Below are 23,110 nucleotides of genomic sequence, written 5' to 3' on the forward strand. Positions count from 1 at the left end.
TTATTTACTGCTCAAGAAAGGCTACTATAGGTAATAAGGTTTACATAAAGAATGTGAAATAAAATGTGAGTATATTGAAAGGATCATTACCTAAACATATTCAATGATTAAGGAATATGTAGAATTCAGCAGGTTAGCCCAGACCCAAATCTGCTGTTTGCATGTTTATAAAATAACCAGATGTAAATCAACCAAGTCCAGGTAGATTCCATCTCCCAGATAAACCACAACAAGGAAATTACTGATTCAGTCAGATGTAGAAATATTTAAAGCAGGTCAGGGACTAAGTAAGTAAAAGGGCATTTAGAAAATCATAAGCAAAATTCAGGCATCTATCTGGAAACTAATCTTTTTAGTAAACTCATTTGTGTTAATTTTGCACTGAATTAGCCTGTGACAAACACTTTTCACAGGAAGACTGGGAGCACAAATACAAGAATTGGAGGACTGGGAGGACACAGTAATGGAAATATTGAGAGATTCACCAGTACAAAGTGTCAGATGCTGAGTCTGGACTGATGAGTGTCTGCAGGGAACCTGTATAAACTACAAGTGGCTGAGGAGAAATAGCCCCAGATTTATCACAGAACAGCTATGGATCAGAAATGCAATACAGCCACTAAGGAGACAAATGTGACCCTTTAAATTTAATGGATCACATTCTTTTCACACAAGAGAGGGAACTATCAACACTGAAATAAATACCTGGTGCCTTCTTGGCCATGAGCCACTTTGGAATAGTTCCTGGTCACTCCTATTCAAGGAAAATTAATTCAAATAAATGCAAGCAGGATGAACAGAAACAGAACTTTGCTTTTGAGAGGAGGCTAACATTTAATTTGGTCTAAGAAATGAAGGGCTGAAGTCTCTCCAAGCTTCACTAGGAAAAAATAAACTCAGCTAGAACAGTTCAAGTGATGGCAGACACAGCATTATGAATGCACTGGCACAGACAGCACAGCAAGCTGCTCTACCAACAGGTCTGAGACTGCCTTCCAACAGAGTCAGGGCCAAATCCCAAATATCCTTAACACAGGCCTTTGCTGCTAAGTCTGGGCAATTACATCCCCTAAAGCCCCTAAGGGATTAACTCCTGACTCAGCCTCCTCATCCTCCTTTTGGCTGAACACCCCAGAAACATTCCCTGCTTTCTCAGCCAACATCCAGGATCAGCTCCATGCTCCAGCAGCCCGGGTTTGCCCAGAACAACTCCCAACAAAAACTGCACGTGCCCCTTTCAGGAATGCAGGCTTTTCCCTCAGGGATGAGCCAAAGACTTTAGTTTGAAGTCCTGCTTTCACAGCTCCAAAGGCAGGCTGGTCACACACACAAAGGGCTGCGCTGTGCTGGGCACAAACCCCTCTGGGAGCCAGGATTTGTTCACCCTCGCACGCTGTCCCTGCTCAGGCTGGCTCCTTGGGAGGTGTGAGAAAACCTCTCTGGTTTTGGAGAGGAATGCTGCAGGGAGAGATTCCTTCCTCCCCTACCAGGGAGGGTCTGTGAGCCCACCAAAAAATAATGGAATTGTTAAGGCTGGCAAAGACTTTGGAGATCACCAAGTGCAACCATCAACCAGAAGCACCACCCTGGTCACCACTAAACCACAGTCCTCCAGGGCCACATCCACAGGTTTCCCAACACTTCCAGGGATGGGGACTCCACCACTGGCCTGGCAGGAAGGTGCATCACCAGGAAAATCAGATTGATGATCATTCCTGCAGTTCTCATCTTTGGAAATCCCTCCTGTGCTTTCCAAGCCTTGTTTGAATGATCCAAGGCCCTGGCCTGGCTGTTTCAGGTGTGCCTCATTTAGACACACCCCACCACTGCTGCCATCCCACTAAAACACCTCTACAGGGAAAGACACAGAAAATTTCAGAGTTTTTTTTCCATAAACACATTGCACTACTCAAGGTTTTCATCTTTGAATTTAATTAAAGAAAAATGTCTCAAAGTGATGAAGCATGTCTGACTTCCAGCTTCTTTCAATGGCACAAGCCAGTGCAGTAAATTATAGAAAGCAAGCTCAGTTAGAATTTTATTTTCATTTAAAATAAAAAATAGAGAGAAAACTCTCCAGACGTGAGGTCCTGTTAAAAAAGTGGCTGTTCACTTGTAAACAGAATAAAAGTGTTAAGAACACAGTTTCATACAGCTTAAACAAAACCACTTTTCAGAAGCAATACAAGTATGTTACAACACTGTAAGAACACCAAAAGCAGAAAACAAAAGAATGGCAGAAGAATCACATAACATTGCTTACTAAAGTGATAAATAATTGATGGTGAATGTTACTAGCTTGACATTTTTATTGCTCCAATGGTAGTGTGTTGACAAGAAACTGTAGTAAACTGTCAGTGGGACAATAATAAACATCAATTAATGGTTTTGCATATGGAGTTTTGTACCTATCAAGAAGAGCATAGCAACTTTTTTTTTGTATTTATCAAAACCACACCAGATTTAATAATTTTTTTTCTCTGTTTAAAAGTCACTCATTTACAACTAAACCCACACTCCCTAGACTTGGGTGTGCATGTTTGAACACTTCTGTATTCCAGCTCTGGGAAAACACCCTTGGGCAGGTGGGGAATCACTGAGGAGGAGCTTTGATGCTCTGCCAGAGTTCTGCACTCCTTCAGTACTCTCCAGATACTAAACTTTCTAGATACAAACCCAAAGATTGCCTGGATAAAATCTAGAAACAAAATTAGTGTCAACATGTTGATGTGAAGAAATAAACACTGATTTGGTAGACAGTAGCTGCTTTTAAAAATCTGCTGCAAACTCCCACTCCTGAGAGGGACCAGTTAGTTCCCTTTTCTCCTTCTCTGCACAATGGTGTTGGAACCAGCCAAGGCACTTTCTTTACCACTTCCACTCACTCTGCTGACATTAATCTGTTACATTGCTACAAATTCTGACAGATATCCTCCATGAACACTTCACCAACTCATGCTGATCATTTACTGTCAAAAATGAGATTTCCAGTCTCGGGAGACAGAATTACCTGTGATGTTTTGGTATTAAAGGACAGGCCAAGCAAAAAGAACCTGGGTAGAGTTCACAGCAGTACTGACAGCTGCCTTCACCTTCCAGTGAGCTATGAATCCTGTGTCTTTCACATGCAAATGTAATACTGCTGCTGGTTTTGCATTTTAATGCAAATTTATCTACTTATTAAAACACGGAGCTTACTGTAAATGACAGGTTTGGCTCTGGTTCTTTATGTTATGGCCACATAATTAAATGTCAATTAAAACACAAAGACAAGACCCATTCATGGTTTGAAGACTGCACAAGTAATAATTAAGGACAAATTAAAATGTATAGGATTTATGTACTTAAAATGTAAACCTTACAAATTAATATTATGTGCTTAAGTGTTCAAGGCCAGTTTGGATGGAGCTCTGAGCAACCTGGGCTGGTGGAAGGAGGGGTGGAATGAGAGGAGCTTTGGGGTCCCCTCCACCCAACCCATTCTGTGGTTCCATGGCAAGTGCCTGTTCTCCCCTTTGGGCAAGTACAGGGAGAAAATACAGTTGCACGAAGAAGAAAATCAGAACCTGCTGAGATTTTTTGAGTATTTTGCACAACAAAGTTCTGGCAGAACAGTAAGAAACTTCCATTGTTCTGTTAATTACTCCAGAAACTCATTTGTCAGTGAAACCCAAAGAAAGAACTGAGTGTGCCATTTCAGTTTTGGTTTACTCTGCCTTTTCTGCCATTATTTTCTCTGCTTCCAGTTAACACTCATCCCCAAAAAACAGAAATAAATTGGAGACAACGCTTTGCTTGGTTCTGCAATGGAAATCCGAGTTGCGAGGTGTAGCTAATGATAATTTCAAACAACACAGGAGGTTTTTATTCATGTTACAAATGCAATTACACATTTAGTTGTCACCAATCTACCAGTCAAACAAAGTTTCTGCATGAAATGTGCAGATTTCAAACTCTGAACCATCAGTCTGGCACAGGAAACAGCACAAACTTCCCTTTGAGTAACAACTTGCATAAAACTGGCCTTCTGTAAACACTGTGTACAAGGAATCTGACCTACTACAGGTATTAGGATGCAATGGTCTTACAAATACTGTATTTTAATAGCATATTGCAAACTGGAGAGATGCAAATACATTCAGAGGAAACCCCAAGTCACCCTGAAACTAAAAAGCAACTTGGGATGATGTTGCAGGGAGTCAAGATGCTGCAAAGAGATGCCTGGACACTGATAATGAAATCCACCACAACTTGCAGATGCTCAGTTATCTGCTGGGCTTTGTTATTTCTAGTTAGGAAAGGCAAGGAACTTGCAACAATTTCCATTTGCTTTCTTTTATCAAGTGCTCTTGCTTAGATCAGCCATTAGAGGAAGTTTTTCTACAGTGACTTCCCTTCCTGAGATCAGGCAAACAGGGAAGAATCCAAAATAATACTGAATTCCACAAGCCTTTCCTGGCTCTCCAGACAGTGCCTGACTGCCAAAACATATTCAGGAGCCCTTTCAACTGCTGCACTTCCTCCCCTCAGCATGTTTGGAAACTCCACTTTGACTGAGATAAAACCTCTTTCCACTGGAAGGGCCTTCATGTCACTTAACTGTGAAAATGCTGAAGTGCAACCACATCACACCAGTAACAAAGGTGCTGCTTCAGCTTGGATTTGGCTGTTTCTGATTTTTCTCTTCTGTAACGAAGATCTCCAATTTGAGGCTAATTTTTCCTGACTTCAAAACAAAATAGAACTTAACATCCATATATATTCCTCACTTCAAAAGAGACTTTAGGGTATTTTGTTAATAACAGCTGCCATCTACCCCACAAATGCAGCTTTTGCAGAGGTGAAGATTTCAGCTTTGTATTTCAGGTGCTGCGAACACCAGCTGAAATACTTTTCAAAATAAAGACAGAAATGCTATGCATTTTTTATCCATTTACTAAACAAAGTGCAACTGAGCCCTACACATCTGACATATGTACAAACTCTTTATGGCTTTCCCATAAAACCAGTGTGGGTGGGGCTGTACAATCCCAGGGGAACGAGCACATGGAACAGATGCTGGGGACTGTTGGCAATAGAATAAGAGCTATAATACATTCTGTAAACCTTGGCATACCACACTTTACATTATGCAAAGAGTCAATATTTACAAATCCATAGTGGGTAAACTAAAGAACCCCCTAAATGTAAATGATGATTTTGCAAAGTGCAGGACAAAACCAGTGCTGTTGATTGCAAGTCCTATGCAAGCAGGTTCTACTAAAATCATTACTACTGGAGTTTACCTGGACATTCCTACTGAGGGTTTCTAGGATTGCAACACTTAGGATGAAATATAGGATGACACAGCTTTAGGATGCACATTGGAGGACAGCAAAGAGAGAAATTAATAAGGCAGCATGCTCAGAACAAGTTTAAGCAGCACTGATGTTAAGATCCCTAGTGGCAACTCTATCAGTTATTGGTAATGTTAAAAATTCAGAGTGCAACATAGAAGCCTCATTTAACATAAAAAAATGTGCAAATTGTTCTCTTCTTAACAAAAGAAAGTAACAGCAAGGAAGATTTCTACTGAAGAACATTTTTAAGTCACAGCAAAGTAGACCATCTTCTTTCCAAAATCATCTACAAGGCACTAAGGGTAGAAAATGACAGGTAACATGAAAGACCAATGTTGTTCCTCAGTCAGGTCGAAATATGGGGTATTTTGGTAAGAACTCTATTAATATTACCTGTTGAAGAAGGGAAAAAGACAAGAACAGAAGACAGTAACCAAAAAGTTCAAAGCTTCAGCACAATTTCCATGAACATTAGCTAATTCATAAGACTAAATATATCTGAGATAGTCAGTGAGGAGGGAATGTTCCCCAGGGTAACAAAGCAGAGGTTGCAGCCATTCTGAAATAGAGGGATTCTGGGTGCTTGGCTTTTTTTTGGGGTGGATCTCTTTCCCTAAAGCCTACACAATCTTCACATGTTAAAGGGGATAGGGCAGTGGTAGAACCACAGAAATATTTGAAATTCTGCTTTCCTACAAGGTCTGTCTTGTTTAAAACCATGTGAAATTTAGAGCTGGCAGAAAAAATCCCCCACCAAAACAAACCAAAACCAAAAACACAAAAGAAAAGGTCCAACCAAAAAACCACATTACTGTAAAGATGCAATATTTCTGCAAAATTATTTGAATCAAAGGGGTTGTGAACACCACTGGAAAAGGAGGGTAAGTGTTAAGGAACTATGGACTGGTGCTGGTGTGGGAATCACTCCAATGCAGAAAGTCCCAGTGGGTCTCCCTCATTCCAAATTACAAACCAAACTGCACATTTGGCTGGGAAATCTTTTTGCACAGGGTCACAAATGAAGGATTTTCTCTATTAAATCATAGTTCTGTTGAACAGCAATAAGTAACAAGCAATACTCACATATTCCATCATATTGCTAGTTTCACATTTCCTTTTACTCAGCTTCCAGTGCAAACCAAGCTAAAGAAATAATTAACAAAGGATTAGCACAGCCTTGTTTGGATGGGTAATGCAACAACCATTAGCAATACTGAATTATTAGGGTCTATTATTTTGGATCAGTATAAAGTATGGAATTATGACAAGACTGTAAAATCCTCCATTGCCAATATTCTTAAAGCTGAAAAAAAAGCACTTTTTTCTTACCTTATGATATAGTCTGTTATTTTCCCATTCTAATAACTTCTGGATTGATCTTCTAGTCTAGAAAGGAAGTCAGAAGTGGATCAGAAATGGTTCAGCAGCTGCTCTCATCCAGCAGGATCTCACTGCTGCATTTCTGGCTGAGGTGAATTTATAGTAAGTTAAATTTTATAAAAGTAGAATGAACCAGAGAAGAAATACATGGAAATCTTATCACTGCAACACCCACTCCCCCTTTCTTCAAAAAAGGAAAACACTCATGGGTTTTTTGTTAACTTGGAATCATTGGAAAAATTTCTAAGATCAAGTGCAACTTAGGCCTGTGGCTTTTCCAGAGTTCATTTAGTTAGTAAGAGATTCTTTTGAATTTGGTGTTTTTACCTCCCGCAGCCAACAGAACAAGGTCTCCTGGCCAAATCCTGCACTCACTGCAGGTGTTCTGCTGAAAACACAGATTTCCATACGTTTAATTTCCAGATTTTTGCTAAGGGAATTGTGATCTGGATCTTGAAAAAAACCCTCACCACCAAACTCCAGTTCACAGTAAATAATTTTCAACTCTTGGCTACCAAATGTGTCCTTCATGTCCTGCTCTTTCCATGATGTGGAGAAGAGATAATTTCTCAAGTTTCAGTGATTTTGAAGGTCACACAAAGACAACTGTGATGATCCTGCATAGTATACATTTAATTTTAATCACTGAATGGTTGTTATCACCCTCACACCCCTATGGAAGTGCCATCATTTCCCCTACTTGGTGCATATTCCCTTCAGCCTTGAGAATTTAATATAATTAATGGGCATTTATTTAGATTTTCACAGGGATATTAAAAATGGCTTTAAAACTGCAAATATTCCTTTTGTATCTCTCAGGCATAAACCTCTGCAATAATTAAGTTTATAAAAGCAGTTAAAATGAACTAAAACAAGTTCTGTAACTTTTTAGTGATGCAGCTTCAGTGATGAGCACTTCAACAAGTTAACACATTAATGCATTTCCAATATTTACTACTGTGATAAATCAATTCTAAACACAAACCACAGAGGTAATTGACTGAAGTGCTTTCCAAAATTATTACTTTGGGCCTGATTACAGGAGAGGTCAACTGTGTTGGGGGAAACTCTAGAAAATAAATTTGTTCTTGTTCCTAACAGAAACAGAACAGTAAAATACAGCAAATAAACCACAGCTCTGAAATGTTATGGTGCCTATTGCATACAAAAAAAGTTATTTTTAAATTTTAAAAATATTTATTTGAGGAGTGGAGGGAGTGGGGATGGGGGGTGTGAAGAGGAGAAGTGATTTTTCAGTCTCACTCTGCCACTCTTTGAAGGTCATGAAGGTTCAGTTCTGCACTCAATTCTTAGACCTTGAGAAATCCTGGAAATTTAGAGTATCATATACTCCATCCTATTCGAACTGAGATCAGCTATTCTTAAAACTATTGAATTATCTGGTAATTTGGTGTAATTTCAATTTTTTTCTATTTTCTAAGATGGAAACCAGAATAACCTTTTGAACGTGAGACCAAATCAAGGTTTTAAAATGGTGAAGATATTATGAAAAATTATATAATCCTACCAATAATTTAAAAATCCCTAGAATGTGATGAAACACGGACTCACTCTTTTGTTAAGACAGACCACAGGCCAGAGGCTGCAGCCCAGAGTGCAGCAGCAGCACAGGCAGCCACAGAGCAGCCACTTCACATTGACAGGGAGGTTCTTCCTCAGGCACGCGTTCACTCGGCTGATGCTGGTCTTGAATTCCTCAGGGGCCACCTGCAACAGAAGGCTCAACTTCAGGGAGAGCCAGCACAGGTGAATTTTCTCACAAATTGCCTCTACAGGTTAAAATGAAACAGGAAACAATACAATCTTCACGCAGTCAGCACGAAAAGTCATTTTCCTGCAACAAATTCATTTCTGGTGCGTGCACTGCACAAATCTGAGCTCAAAAGCCAAACATCTTTTGGATGAGCAGCTCATCCGTATTTACTGCACCAGAAATTAATAAATGGGCCTGAAAACACAATGGGCCCAGACAAAATCAGAATTGGGACACAGCTGGGCAATACATGCACTGGCTACACTGAGCAAAACCACAGAAGAATGACAGATGTCTGCTTTCCAAGGGAATGTGGGAGCATTGGAGTAAAAATAGGTACCAAAGAAAGGGAGAATATTGTCCAGATTAGTGTCACACCAATCTAAGTCTACACTGTGCCTGGGTGAAGGCTCTGTCCACAAATAACTTCCTGAAGTGGCCCATAACGAAGCCACAACTTCCCTTGTGGCTGCTTCCTACAATAGGGAAGCCTAGGAAGGAATCCACTGGATTGTATTTAAGGCAGAGCAAGGCACCTTGTACAGGGTTAGGAATAAAGCAAACTAGCTTTTTGAAATTCAGGAATAAGTATTTTATACCTGTATTGCCACTGCAGAGTCACAGTGGAATCACATGTTTTGTACCAGAAAGAAGCTCTTTTCTCCAATAACTGCATTTCTCACCTACTCACATACCCCAAATCCTTCATCTCCCTACAGAATCCAAGTCACTCCATCTCACAAGTCAAACATAGATTTGAGGCAGTGACTCCAAGATGACACCCTTGACTCTAATGCAGTCCAGCATTCAAATACACAAAACAGAATAAATCAGGACCAACAAGAGACTTGACCAGGCAGGCACAACTCAGAACAATTAAAACCCCACTTTTCCTACCTCCCTGCCATGTGCATGCAAATCCCCAGTGGGAGTCTGTACACAAAGCTGGGCTCCACAACCCCCACCCAAGGCAGCCCAGCTCTGCTCATCTGGCTCTGCAAACAAGGGCAGCAACACCAACAAAAGTTCATTTAATGACAAAGATCCTTTTCAGCAGGGGCAAAGCCACGGGGCAGGAAATGGAGAGGACCTGATGCTGCTGCTCTGCCTTTTGAGCTGAATTCTTTAAAGCATTGCAGGGAAGGGAGTAAATAAATACAACATCTGTTTCCTGGCCATTCAGGTCACCAGGCACTACAGAGTCAAGGGGCAGCTGGCCTTGCACACCAGCCAGGCCTACAGTTAAAAACATGAGAACATAATTTGCGATTATTTTACAGCAGGAATTAATAAACACATAGAAAGTAATTATTTTGTTCCCCTCCCACATTAATTAGACTGTTTTGTTACTACAAACAGAGTAACTAAAAAAATTGTCTGTTTTACAACAGACAGTTTAGGGGGAGAAAAATAAAAGAAAATGGTCAAAGAAACCCCCTGAGATCCTTTGTACTGGGACATCTGCAATGAAAAAAATCCCATTGTAATGTGGCAAACTATCCTGTACTTGCATGTCTCTGGAACAAAGTTTCATGGATTTCTTTGCCAGTGCCAGATCTTGTACTGGGATATAACAACTACCAGATGCACATGAGCAAAACCATTTCATCTTCAACGTGGGAGAGTGTTTTGTAGGAAAGAACATCTGGGCTGGTGGTTTGCAGTAACCTCAGGCAGCTGCTGCAGTTACTGCCTCAAAGTAAACTGAGATTCCTACATTAATTGGTATTCTCAACTCCTAAGGAAGTTTCCATGGGCCTCATATTTAGATATCTACAAATGGCACTTCCTTTGATAGATCTTTTAGAATTTTATATTCTGTTTATGTGAAATATAAAAATAAGTAGGGTTTTTTTTTTCCTAGAATCCATTCATAGTTTTGTAATGAGACTTCCTAAGAAAAGAGAATGTTTCCTTTTCCTTCAGACATAAAGTTTACTGGACCTTGACAACAACACAGCCCAACCTCCAAATCCAGCTGAACAAACTTGCCAAAGACAATGGAATGGCACAGCCCAGAATTTAGTTTAACAAGAATAATCAGTGATAACATCCAACATGAAGAGAACTCAACCAGATTCTCAGATCACAGCTGGCAGAAAAATTTGGGACTTAAGAAGAAAGCCCAGGGAAATTCCCTCTTCCTGTGATAATTTTTAGGGACTCACTGTTCACATCAGGGTAACATGTTCCTACATTTTAAGATGAAAGTTGAAGTACTCTCATTCCTACAGAGCAAATGGCTAAACCAGAAACCAACTTTGGATGCCACTAAGCAAGAGAAAATTCCCATTTCAGGAGTTTTGGTCTGATGTTTACCTTAATAAAACATTATGAAAGCAGCACTACCTGCTAACTCACCAAATATTTTCATGTAAAGGTGAATCACTTGGCTATAACATAAGATGAAATTACTTAAGATGCCTTTGACTAACCCCAACTATTGGATTGTTTCTGTCTTTAGGAAATGGAATCACAACAAATGTTTCTGTCACTAATGACACATCTTCATCTGAAACCAAAGGAGCTGGACAGCAAGATAAGCCTCATGTTGTGATAAACAGAAGAAATCACAATTTTGTTGCTCAGTTTACAGCTCAGTGACAGTTAAGCATTGTTACACAGTGATTAAGAACAAAATACCTGTAAACAACTGTTCTAATCTAATAATGAAATGGAATCCAAATGAAAGTCAGCACAGAACTGTTGATTTTCTGGCACAATTTTAACTCTTGCCTTCTTGCAGGTACAGCTTCTGAAAGGTGTCTGTGAAGGGGCTGATGTATTTCAAACAAACAGAATTAACAGCTCCTCCTGCACAAAGACAGCTCCCTAAGAAAGCTCAGTTTTGAGGAATTCTGGAAATCTCTTGGAGAGTTTGTGTCTGGCTCTTGAAAAGAATGAGATAAGCACTTTGCTCCTGGCTGTGCTGTACACCTTGGGAAGGGACATTAGTTCCTTTTAGGAGGGAAAAAAAACAAAAAAAAAACATAAAAGGAAAGGAGGGGGTGTCATAATATTTTACAACAGGATGCAGAGGATCTCCAAACACAGGAAGGGAGGCAGCAAGGCCCAGCAGGCCTGATCTTCCTCCTTCAATCATCATCAGCAGCAGCACTATCAATCACACAGCACAATGCCCAGCCCTCAGTTTATGGCTCCCCCTGCCCTGCACTGCACACTCCTCTCTGGGCAGGACCCCTTTTGTTTCAAGATCAGAGCAGGAAATTCCACTTTTCCCCTTCGGGATCACTGCCTCCATCATTTTCTGGTCACCTGGAGCAGTGGGTGCTATTGTGCTCCATTTCACAGAGAATATTTTGTTAAAAGCTTTTTAAGAGAATGAATAATCCTGTAAACCTGTAGCACATGGAATTTAAATTTAACCAACATTCCAATTTAGGCCAAGGTCCAATTACATTATTAAAAGTTAAATATTTCCTCTCTATTAAATGTAGTCAAATCTCTTCTTATAATGTTCCTCTGAAAAGAAGCCTGGCTTGGGATTTACAAACCAGGTGAGTTTCTGTCTCATCCTGCAAGACAAATATTAATCCAGCTGAATTAGCTACGCCAAACATCTGATGTACCTGGGTCTCCTTTCCTTTATTATTTTATTGTCTGTGCTTTACCCTCAAATGTACACATTCACCTCTCCCAAGGAAAGCAACAAATGAAGGCTCAATTAAACACTGAAGATGTAATTACAGGCATGTAGCTCTAGGCTAACCTACAACAGCTATGCAGGCTCTGTAAAAACTGGGAGATTGGGAAAGTGGGTGAATGAGGAGGGAGATTGCAGGTTTCAGAAAAAGAAAATCAGAAGGTTTGCTGCCATCATGATGTGGATGGGCTGAGGGCAGGAAGCTTAAGGAAATTACTAACCCAAGAATGTGGCATAAATCCCAGAAGTTTGTGCTTCTGGGAGAAAGGTGTAGCTGCAGAGTTTTCTCTAATTAGGATTATTTTTCCTGCTTTAAAAACCTACATCTTTTACATCTGTATTTATTCCAAAGAAAACTAGTACCACTGAGAACTCCATCAAGCCCATCTAATGGCTTCATCCCTTACACTCCATTAGCAGATGGGATTTATTATTAATATCAATTCACAGGGGACAGCAAAGCCATTCAACTTAATGTTACACAGGCAATATGAATAAACAATGACATTGTCTTAGAGGAGCTGAGGACCAATGCAAGTTCAGAGTAAACATTTTAATCCCAATTTGTAAATATAAACAGTCACTGTTATTCATAAATTTTGATTTCATAAAAAGCAAAAAAATTACATTTTAACAACAGAGGATCTTAAAGTGGGGTCTCAGTTGACTACAATACTGATTATCGTGAATTATTTAACAGGGTACTTGAAGAAAAACTTACTGAAAAAATGACTGAACTTTCATTCTACATAGGGATTGAGATGATTGACTGCCTCAACCAGAGGAGGAAGCAGATTCTTTATTTCTTGCAACTGACTGAAGTATTAAAAACTGAAAGACCCACAACTGTGGTTTTTAATGTCTTTCATGGCAGTGGTGGCAGGCAGGAAGAGAAATGTGTTTACTATCTTGTTTGATTGGTGTTCTCCCCTGACAAAAGGGAATTCATTTCCTTGCTCAGAAAGGCCCTCAAATCCACAAGACAACAAAATAACAAGATTCTCAGCAGAGGAGCATCCCTACATACAGCAAATTTCTGCCCATGCCACTCCTGTAGCACTGATTACACCCAGGACAAGAAGGGAAATGCCAACAGAAGAATTTCCTCTTTTCTGTCTTTGCTAAATTAAGTCCAAGCACTCAAGTGAACTTTAAATTAAGCTTTTGTTCACTGTCTATTTAACAACAGGAGGACAGTCAAGTGGAAAATGTGACAGCCACTGATGCTGGTATTAAAAAGTGTAGACTTGGTTGTAGGTTTATTTTTTAATAACTCAAATATATTTTAAAGAGACAGAAAGAGATGAAATTATATCATTAAATTTAGTTTCAATGTTTCTTGCCTGGGATTTTCCACAGGCTTATTTATAATAAACTACAACTTGAGCAAAAGAACATCAAAATTGTTTTTTCCAAATGTATTGCAGCTGTTCAGTGATCAGAAAAGAATAAGCCTCAGACAAGGTGGTGAAATGCAAAGTGCTGTCAGCAGCCCTCACACTGGAATCAGTAGGATTTATCTTTCTGAGCTCAGTGAGATCCTAAAAGTCCCAGGGTGATTTTCAGCATCCAAAAACTCCCAAGCAGAACCTGCTTTCCAGGGGTACTGCTGGCAGATCAGCTGGGCAGCCTCAACACAAGGGTTTTATTCACTGTACTGTGGTGTGAAAATGCAGGAGGAGAAAGCCCAGATGGATCTGGCAGAAGCAGGAGCAACCACTCAGCTGCATTTGGTGGATTGTTGGGATGACTCAACCTCTGCAAGGGGCTGCAGAGGGAGTGCAGCTCTATGGGATGACATGAGACAAAGTAGAAAGAGCCAAATAAACTTTTTTCTTCCCAAATTCTGGAAAAGATACACGAGGGGGATATAAATCAAAGCAAAAACAAAGCATTAGAGAGTGAAACAGCAGGAAGAAAAAAATTCAGGAGAAAAAAGAATTAAGCAATTAAAAGATTAAAAAAATGTAATTACAAAAATTATTTAAAACTAAGAATTTAGTGAAGATTGAATTAATAGCTACAAATTAGAGTTTCTTACACTTGCATTAAGTAAGATGACAGGACTCCAGAGAAAGCAAGAGACTTGTCACCACTAATTTTCAGAACTAAATGGTAATTGTGAAAATGCACTAAAAACCTCCTTAATTTGTAGATTTAACACTCTGTTTTGTTCTGTAAAGCTTCAGATAAAACAGATTCACTTCCAGAGATTTGTCTAAACAAACTCAAGGCTTGTCAGGCACACTCAAGAGAGGTCTAGTACTTGTACTGATTTAATTCACCCAGGAGGGAGCACAAACTCCAGGTATTTCAAAAGCAAGGTTAAGTGAGTGCTGCTTCTATGTCTGCATGGAAACAGTGGGATCCATGGTGAGCTCTGCTGTGTTTGAAATGCCAATAATGATAACAATCACTGCAAATCCTTCTTGTTTCCAGCTACACTGAGGGACTGGGCAGCGAGCAGCTGGGTCACACAGGCCACAGGTAACAGTTTTGAGTGGGTTCATGCTCAGGTATCCAACACAGAAACCACTGGATGCACTGGCTCCTCCCATTGAAAAGAACAGTTTAATCTCACACTTACCTTCCCTGTCAGAACAGAAGGAAATTCTGTATCAAACTTGTTGCTCAAGCCAAACCTTGAAAACAAAAGAGACAAACAAAATATATTCCACCTAACTTACTTTGTTTCCCTTAATAAAAAAATGTAATAAGAGTTTTTACTTTAAAAAGAAGCCACTATTAATTTCTTTTGCCCTTACAGTTGCATTATTTCACGAGCTCTGATCTAGGTTAATACAAGGTCTCGTGTACCATTCAGCCATTTCAGACACAAACACAGCTCAGTGCCTTACTTCAGTACCTCCAGAATGCAAAAATCCTTTTCCAACTGGATGGCAGCAAGTTTCAATCTTTGATTTCTGTAAGAAAAAACCCTCCAGCTATGAAATCCCAGGTTCAACAACCCTTTCTTTTACTTTCTTACACATGCAGTTGTTCCACATGCAACAGATGAAGTTTGTTTTAAGGACCCCATTCATCATCATCTTAAAAATTTATAACTACATGGTTTTAAAAACTTCCTTTGGGCTGAGTTAAGGTACCTCATAAGAGCCTACACAAAGGAGACTTTTACAACAACTGTGAAATTCAAGAAAATTAAGTTTTGGGTACCACTGTGACTACTCTTCACTGAAGTGTTTTGGGGTTTGAGCAAAAGGTTTTCATTATAACCAGTGAAAGCTCCAGGGAGCTGGATTTGGCTTGTAAACCTGTTACCACTTATTCCAAAACTCCTGAACCTTTAAAATTCAGTAATTTAACAAAATACAGCAGCAGCTGGCCCTCAGCTACAATCTGTATGTTTGATGAAAGTTAAATATATTGTACATCAAGTCAGCTCTGCTAAACTATCTCCTGAGTATACGTGTTCAAAAAAATCAAAATACCTGAAAGAATCACTGCCAAAAAGGTGAGCACAAATACATTCGAAGTTATTGAAGAAACAAACTTTGCTTTGAGTCAAACTGACACCTGCCATATTCCAAACTGGTCCCAAACAAGACCAGTATAGCTGAAATATCACAGACCTGTGGGATGGTTTGGGTTGGAAGGGACCTTAAAGGTCCCAACACTTCCCTGGACATCAGTGCCCATCATCAGATCACACACACACTCCTGTGCACTCTGTAATACCCCAGATACACAAAACTGACAATGGAAATTGCACCTGAGTAACAAAAACTCAAATCAACCTTAAAGAAGAGAGAGGCAGAACAGAAGAACTTGTGCTGGCTCTAGAAACCCAGTAACTGAAATGTCTGGAAACAACACTGGTGAAGTTCAATCCAGTCCTTAGATGAATAATTTAAGTTAGAACCTCTTGTAAAGAGCAATAGTTTGTGTAAAATGTTACAAAAACCCCCAAACAGTAAAACCAGTAAGATTTTAGGCAAGCACAAAGGCTACTAACAGAGCACATTTCCATTCTCTGTAATCTGGGAAGTCAGCCTCCACATTTTGTACCTTTTCAAGCTGAAATCTTCCAGGTTTTGTAATGTTATATATTTAGTTTTAAGGAAGTTTGGAGAGCAATGAAGTAGTCTTTCCAGTCTTAAAAAAAAAGACTAAAATTATAAAGCATATTCCCAAGCTTGCTTTGAGGAACCCAGACTTTTCTGTGCATCAGCAATGGAACAACCTGGAATGATCACAAAGCAGGAGCAATCAGACAACACAATAAAAGAACTACTGAAAAATTCAAGAATTATTTACTCTACCCATCTAACAGACCAATTCCACTAAACCACGCCAAAGGTCCATCTTGTCCTCAACACTGATTCTTACAGTGGCCAGGAGCAGCAGCTTAGGAAACAGCAAAAGAAATGAAAAAAAAGAGCAGAGATGTACCAGCTGCTCCTCAGAACCCTCCTCTGACCTTCAACAATTCAGAGTTCAAACACTTCCTAAGCCACAGGTAGTCTCTTTTATCTCACTGATCAAATATAGTCATGAAAATTCCCATTGCACCCCAATTTCCATAAAGAACAAGATAAATTAGTGCTTTGTGATTAATAAATCTGATTAGGAATGCAAGATCACAATATGTTTTGGGTTAAATTTCAAAGCTGATGTTGTGACACATATTAAAACCCATAAATAACTAATTTTTATTAGTTGCCAAAACACTGCCTTCAGTTGCAGCACGTCCAGGAAACCTGAGTTACAGAATGGCATCTCTCACACTGACACCTGTGAGTGGCTAAAGAATATAACTTTATGTTTTAACTATACTTTAAACACTATATTTAGTCAGAATCACTGATGGCCTTTAGCACAGTTTTACTGAAATATCTCTGGAAGTTTTACAGACTATTCTGTGATTATTTACTAGAGGGCTTAGAGACATTAAACTCCTGTTAGATGGAGCAGAGGGGTGACTCAACAACCAAATAAAATAAAAAGATTGAAGCAGGATGTTATACAGTTGTACAGCTTTACAGGCAACTTTGTGAAAGTACTGAAGTGTTATTAGAACCTTCCATGTAAAGAAGTTAAAATCTAAAGTACTGATCAAGAGGTAATTAACTTAATTAGACTTCCTACAATAGACTAGTGATCTAGCATGAGCAGGTCTATAAAATCTTCTAAAATTCAGTATATTTAAAAATCACAATACATCAATTCCAGTAGCTGTCCCTTAAGTCATTTAGAGCAGCAGTTGGTGGTGATTTATTTCTGGGCCAGTTCTGTGACTCCTCAGTGCAAGCTGCCCAAAGTGTAACATTTAGAAATTCAGATCAGTCACCCACGTTCTTTGTTGCACTTTCCTCGCTGCATGACAAGTACCTCCAAGAGCCAGGCACTGTTTCCTAGAGGCTGCAACAGAACCAGGATGACCTCACTTGCCAGTTCTGGCCCTCTTTCCCTGTTTTCATGGATGGCACCAGGCAAATCCCATCACCTCATTTCCCCCCATCTGCAGAGTGGTGAGAACACAACTTGTCCTAGGGAGCTATAATAAGAGAAATGCATCAATCCCTCAGTAAAGGCTGAAAGGAACATCTTGAACCACCAGTTGCAAACCTCACCTGCAACAGGTACCACAAGATAACGTTTATTAGTTTACAAAGCAGGAGCTCAGGTTTTCTGTCCCCAGAAGTGAAACAGGAAGAGTTTGGAAACACTTTCTTACATTTAGAAGAGAAATATTTCAACGTGCTTTGCCTTTTAATTTTGACTCAAACCTCACCTCATTCTCAGTTCTCCCACTCCTGTATTTATAGATAGTAATCAGCCTTACTAGACTGCACAAGTTAAACCTGTTTAGTGAAGCTCTCCAACCCCCTCTGAGCAGAGCTCCTTTCCCCACACCTAATCCAGGTTATGTTTAACCCCTCTGCAGAGTGGAGCTCAGATCCCACACTGCTCTTTATGAGGTATCAGCTGAGCTTTGGACAACATTAGAGGGTAAAGATGACACTCCTCAAGAGCCCTGAGCTGAAATCTCCTTGGACATTTAATATTCCCCAGTCCAGAACATTTTCCTGTGAAGCGAACAGAACTATCCAAGAATCCTTACCCACAGATGTTGTTTTGGAAAATGAAGTTTTTGGTAATGAGTGGAAGGCTGAGGTCATTTGCTGTTTTAAATATGTGGAAGGTGGAACAATACCAGATAATATTCAAATGTTATCTCAACTGGCTCTTCCCTCTCTTCCCCAGCTGATGAAAATAAACTTTTCATCAGCACCTGGACTGTGGGTCCCTGGGGCACTCCTACAGAAAACAGGATACAACACCAACAGGTAACTTCTAGCCAGACTAGGAGGTCTGCAGACTTCAGCAGGAAGCTGGATACTAATGGCAAAAATATGTTTAATTGCTATTTCATTACCTCATTACCATCCATCCAAATGGACTTAATGATACAGAAAAATTATAGCAGATAAACACAACCCTACAGCCAAGTTACAGTTTGCTTACTGCTCTGTTTTTGGAAGTTATTGCCTTTGCTTTGCTAGGCATGACTCAGTCTTCACTACAAATGTCTGTGTGCAGATCCTTGGATACACCAAGCAGCCACACTGACTATGGGAGAAACAGCAGACAAGGTGTTTAGAACTCATCAAAAGGGAATTGCAGAAGAAAAGGCATTTACCAGGACCTAGTAATTTATCTGTGCTAAAATTCAAAAGCTTTTCAAAAAGCTTTCACTAAATATGACAGAATTTTTCCAAAGAATCCTGGACAAGATGAACATAAATTTTGCCAACCATTTTTACACACATCCTCTTTAACTAAAATAAAACAAATACTTTTTACATGGTCACTCTTACCACACACAGGGGTAGAATGGCTAGCAAAAGTAAAGTGGGAAAAGCAAGATCCTGCCAAATATCCTCAGAAAACTCTTGGGATTTATATTTAGTACTGTTGGATACAGCAGAATAGTTACTCTGTCAGAGCAAGCAGCTCACTGACAAGGTCATAAGAATAAAAAGTCTCTTGCGGGAAACTAAGAGCGTTTGAATTTACCAACTTGGGAGTTTTGTAAGAGAACTCGACATGAAAAGCTGAAGCAGATGACCCTGGAATTTGAGAGCTATCCCTCCTCTATACACCAAAAGCATTCAAGGAGGCCAGTGTCAGCTGAGGAACAGGAGACATCTGAAACCAAAATCCAAGGAAAACAATGGCTTTATAAAGATAACTGGTTTTCTTTTTTTTAATAATGTCTGACTTGCCAGGACAGATACTTTCATTAGCAAACAAACCCAGGTTTTCCTGGATGACGTCTCTCCCTTCAGTAACTGGAGCAGGCTGCTTCTGCAGCCAACTGATTTCAAAAGCAGCAGCCTCTGTGTGATCAAAAAGTGACAGAGTTCCAACACACAACTCTTTGGGAAGCAAACCAGTTCCCATTTAACATGTTAGGATTATATACTCCAGTGCCCAGGGTTTACTTGCATTTTGTTGGTAGCATCCAAGAAATGTTTTTAATCAGTATAAGGAGATTTAAAAATACAGCATGAGCTGATAAATGCTGCCTCCTACCATGCAGGTAGGTCCTGTTACAAGAAGAAAACTGAGAGGGGTGGGAGAAAGGGAAAATAAGTTGGATGGGGATTCAGCTCAGGTGGTTACAAGGGCACATAACTAAGGATTTCCACTTCACTGACAAGAGTGCTATTTTTGATGTAGACATTCCTAGTTCTTGGATATGCTCCTGCCCATCCCAAAAAAATGCTGGAGCCAAGAAGGAACTGTAAGTAACATCACTAACACACAAAAAGCATCACAGAAAGCAAAGCAGATGAGTGTGTAATGTTTTTTTCCAGTTGAGCACTTCAAGTCAGGTAGCTCCTAAGATGGGTACTTGGTATTCTGAGCATCTTTGCTTGTGTTCCACCTCTGCTTTAGTCAGGCCAGCAGCTCTTTGGGGTGAGGACACAAAGAAATTCCATCTGCACAAGTAAATGCATTGCGGTGCAGCAGAGCAACTCCTCACTGGCACCAGCTCGATGCAACCCTGAGCCAGGCTGCCATGAGGACACAGATCCAGCCCACTTCCCGTGGCATGGGAGAGCCTTCCCCAGCCAGAGCTTTTGCTGCAGGGACTTAGAGCACACTGCACCTATTTACAGAGAGAAATGGGAATTTTATGCAATCCAAACACAAGCTTGGTGGGTCTCTGCAATACATAAATTTCAATTCCTCCCTCCCTGCCGTGAAAATTAACACGACAACCAACAATTTGTTAAGGATGCACTTGCTTCTATTAATTCTTCAGCTTGCTGGAGCAGGAATACTAAGAAAATCCCTACGAGTAAACATTACATATAAGGAAACACAGCTTGCTTGTCTTCTGTTCAACTGTTTAAATGAGCAGCAAACATTCTGGCTCACGCTGTGTTCCAGTGATAAAAACACTCAATCTAAACCAAACTCTCAACTAAGTTCGGGGCAGATAAAGTAGAGCACGGGCAGGAGCCTCCTCTGCAGTGCAGTGTGGGGGCTCCCTGGCTCAGCTCTGGCACACAAGGGTCACAGCGAGATGGTTTGAACACGCTGTTCGTCCTCGCATCGCGTGGACTTTGCTTTTTATCTCACAAATTGTTTGGATAAAGAGGAGCAACCAGGGAGAGCTGCCAGGGCTGCGCTGCAGCCTCTGCACCGACAGCCAACTCCGGCTGTTCATTCACGGCTGGGGGTTCCCTCGAGCTACCGGAAAATGCCCACGTTCACCAAGTTCCCCTCACAGAGAGGGGAGAGGGGCGCAGGGCTGCGGCTCTCGGCCCCGCGGGGCGGGAGCCTGGGGCCGACAGGGCCGGGGCACGGAGCTGCCGCTGCCCTCACCCCTCCCGGCGCTCCCGCCCGGCTCCACCGCCCCGCCACACCGGCCCCTCACGCTGCCCCCGCTCCTTCCTTACACGGTGATGTGCCCGGCGCCCCGTACCGCTACGGGATCGGGCGCGTCGCGGGGCCGGGGCAGCTCCTGGCTCCGCACCACGGGCTCGGGCTCATCCTGCTCCTCCTCGTCCTCCTCCTCCAGCTCGTAGATCGTGTCGAAGTCCGCCATATTGGGCAGCAGGACGCTCATCGCCGGCCCTCCCGCCGCGCCTGCGCAGCGCGCGCCGGGGGCGGGGCCGCGCCTCGGCCACGGCGGCGGGAGGGCGGCGCGCAGGCGCAGCGCGGCCCCGCGGGAGCCCGGCCGCGTACCGGGCCGCGCGGTGCGGTAGCCGGGGCCAGGCTCTCCGCGTCACCTCCTGCGCGAGCTCCCCGGAGGCGGTGGGGAGCGGCTTGCGGCCGGTGTTGGTGGCCGGAGGAGGCCGCTCAGCTGCGCCCGCGCGCCCCTCGCCGCCTCGGGGGGATGCTGCTGAGAGGAGTTAGCATTGGTGGTTACAGCGAAGCCGGAATAACCTCGTTGAACTCTTTAACTTGTTTTCAGAGACTCGCTCTAAACATTCCGTGCACACGGAAGCGGAATATCTCTACTGTCGTTAGTAGAGTTTATAACTGCCCCGACCTCCCTTCCCTCCGCCCCCGTCTCGGGTGCGCGCTCGCGCCCCTTCCCGCCCCTCTGGTGCGCGAGGGTCACGGGCAGCGCGAGCGGCTCCTCAGGGGAGTTTTAATTTGCTGGTTACAGGAAAGCCGGCAAAAAACCTCACTGGATTTTCATTTACTTTCCAAAAAAAAAAACCCACCAAAAAAAAAATCAAATCACCCCTGAACCTTCGGCGCACAAGGGGCCTGAATATCTGTACTCTTTTGTTACCGCATTTATAACTCGTCCGCGCGCCTCCCTCAGGTGCGCGAGGGGCGGCTCCTGAGGGAAGGCGGGGGCAGCTGCTGATCCTCCTTTATCTGAATCTCTTTTCCAGGTGTGTTTCTGTGACGGTTTTAATAAAAACAGCCGGGTAGCGCTTTCTGCCCTTCCCCTCCTGTTTTTGCCCTTTATCGCTCCCCGGGGTACCTGAGGTGAAGATGAGGGAGGGTGGGGGTTGTGGAGTTTTCCCAGAGTTTTGGGGTTTGTCGGTGGGTTTGGAAAATGAGTTATGTGCAGCGTGATGGGGTGGTGAGAGGGGAAGAAGATCCACATAGGAACAGCAAAACTGGGGAAAATAATTCTCAGAATACTTCAGGGGAATGCCCCCATCAGCATACAGGTGTAAGCTATTATTGAGGTAATAAAAACTTAATTACTCACCTACTGCAAATGGAAAATAACCCAAAAACTATTGGTGTTTCTAATTGCAATAGAAGAGTGAAAAACGATATTATGAGGGGGGGTTGGTTCTTCTTAGTGTTAGCATAGCTCCTACAAAGTGTTGGCTCTGGTGTGTGTACAAATCAGAATTCCTGACTTGCAGGTACTCTAGGGAATGAGCTCACGTCCTCCTGCATCAGGTAAAAACGGGTCTCTATCCTTGTCTGTTGTTTCCAGGAAACTACTTCCCTCATGAATCATCTTTATTGTTTTTCAGGAGTTTCTAGACTGCAGAAAAACGCAGATGACTCAACAGTGAAAATTTTTGTTGCCTCCAAAAGTAACATTTTATGAGCTACAGTTTTATCAGTGCTGCGTGCTCTTACTTCAGCACATTATCCATCTTATGTGGAGCTGCAGGTAAATCATATTCTAAACTAGAGAAAAAAATTAAGAGACAAATTGTTATAAAACAAAATTTTGTTATCCTATTTTGGTCAAAATACTTTTTTCTTATTTAGTGTTGAACGTTGCAGTAAATTGCAGAGAAGGTAAGTAATTGACCAAATACTGAAAATACATCCTGTTTAGAAACATGACAAAAAAAGAGAAAATTATTTTATACTTAAGGATCTGATATTTTTTCTACTGATCTTCATCTTTATATAGATTCATAATCAATGGAAAGAAAGTGTTGAAACAACTAAAATAAAGTTTTATATAAGGGGTATTCATAAGCT

General features: G+C 41.4%; 1 protein-coding gene across 1 annotated transcript; it reads right to left on the reverse strand.

Moving 5' to 3' along the window:
- Window positions 1–1,915: 1,915 nt before the first annotated feature.
- CHIC1 (cysteine rich hydrophobic domain 1) lies at window positions 1,916–21,312 on the reverse strand. The gene is made up of 6 exons (XM_030967753.1): window positions 21,094–21,312; window positions 14,745–14,799; window positions 8,292–8,447; window positions 6,669–6,725; window positions 6,423–6,482; window positions 1,916–5,732 (listed from the first exon to the last, which is right to left on the reverse strand). Exons 1-6 carry the CDS (start codon window positions 21,261–21,263, stop codon window positions 5,682–5,684), a joined length of 549 nt encoding a protein of 182 aa, XP_030823613.1. The 5' UTR covers window positions 21,264–21,312; the 3' UTR covers window positions 1,916–5,681.
- Between the last annotated feature and the right edge of the window lie 1,798 nt (window positions 21,313–23,110).

Source organism: Camarhynchus parvulus, chromosome 4A (genome assembly GCF_901933205.1).
Source record: "Camarhynchus parvulus chromosome 4A, STF_HiC, whole genome shotgun sequence".
In the NCBI taxonomy this organism is placed as follows: Eukaryota; Metazoa; Chordata; class Aves; order Passeriformes; family Thraupidae; genus Camarhynchus; species Camarhynchus parvulus.

Excerpts from the sequence above, each read along its gene's own strand:
- CHIC1 (XM_030967753.1), bottom strand. The coding sequence starts at position 21,263 with ATGAGCGTCCTGCTGCCCAATATGGCGGACTTCGACACGATCTACGAG. Across the intron at positions 6,726-8,291 it reads TGGTCTGTCTTAACAAAAGA|ACTAGAAGATCAATCCAGAA; the intron begins GTGAGTCCGTGT and ends CTTCCTTTCTAG. Across the intron at positions 6,483-6,668 it reads ATAACAGACTATATCATAAG|CTTGGTTTGCACTGGAAGCT; the intron begins GTAAGAAAAAAG and ends TTATTTCTTTAG.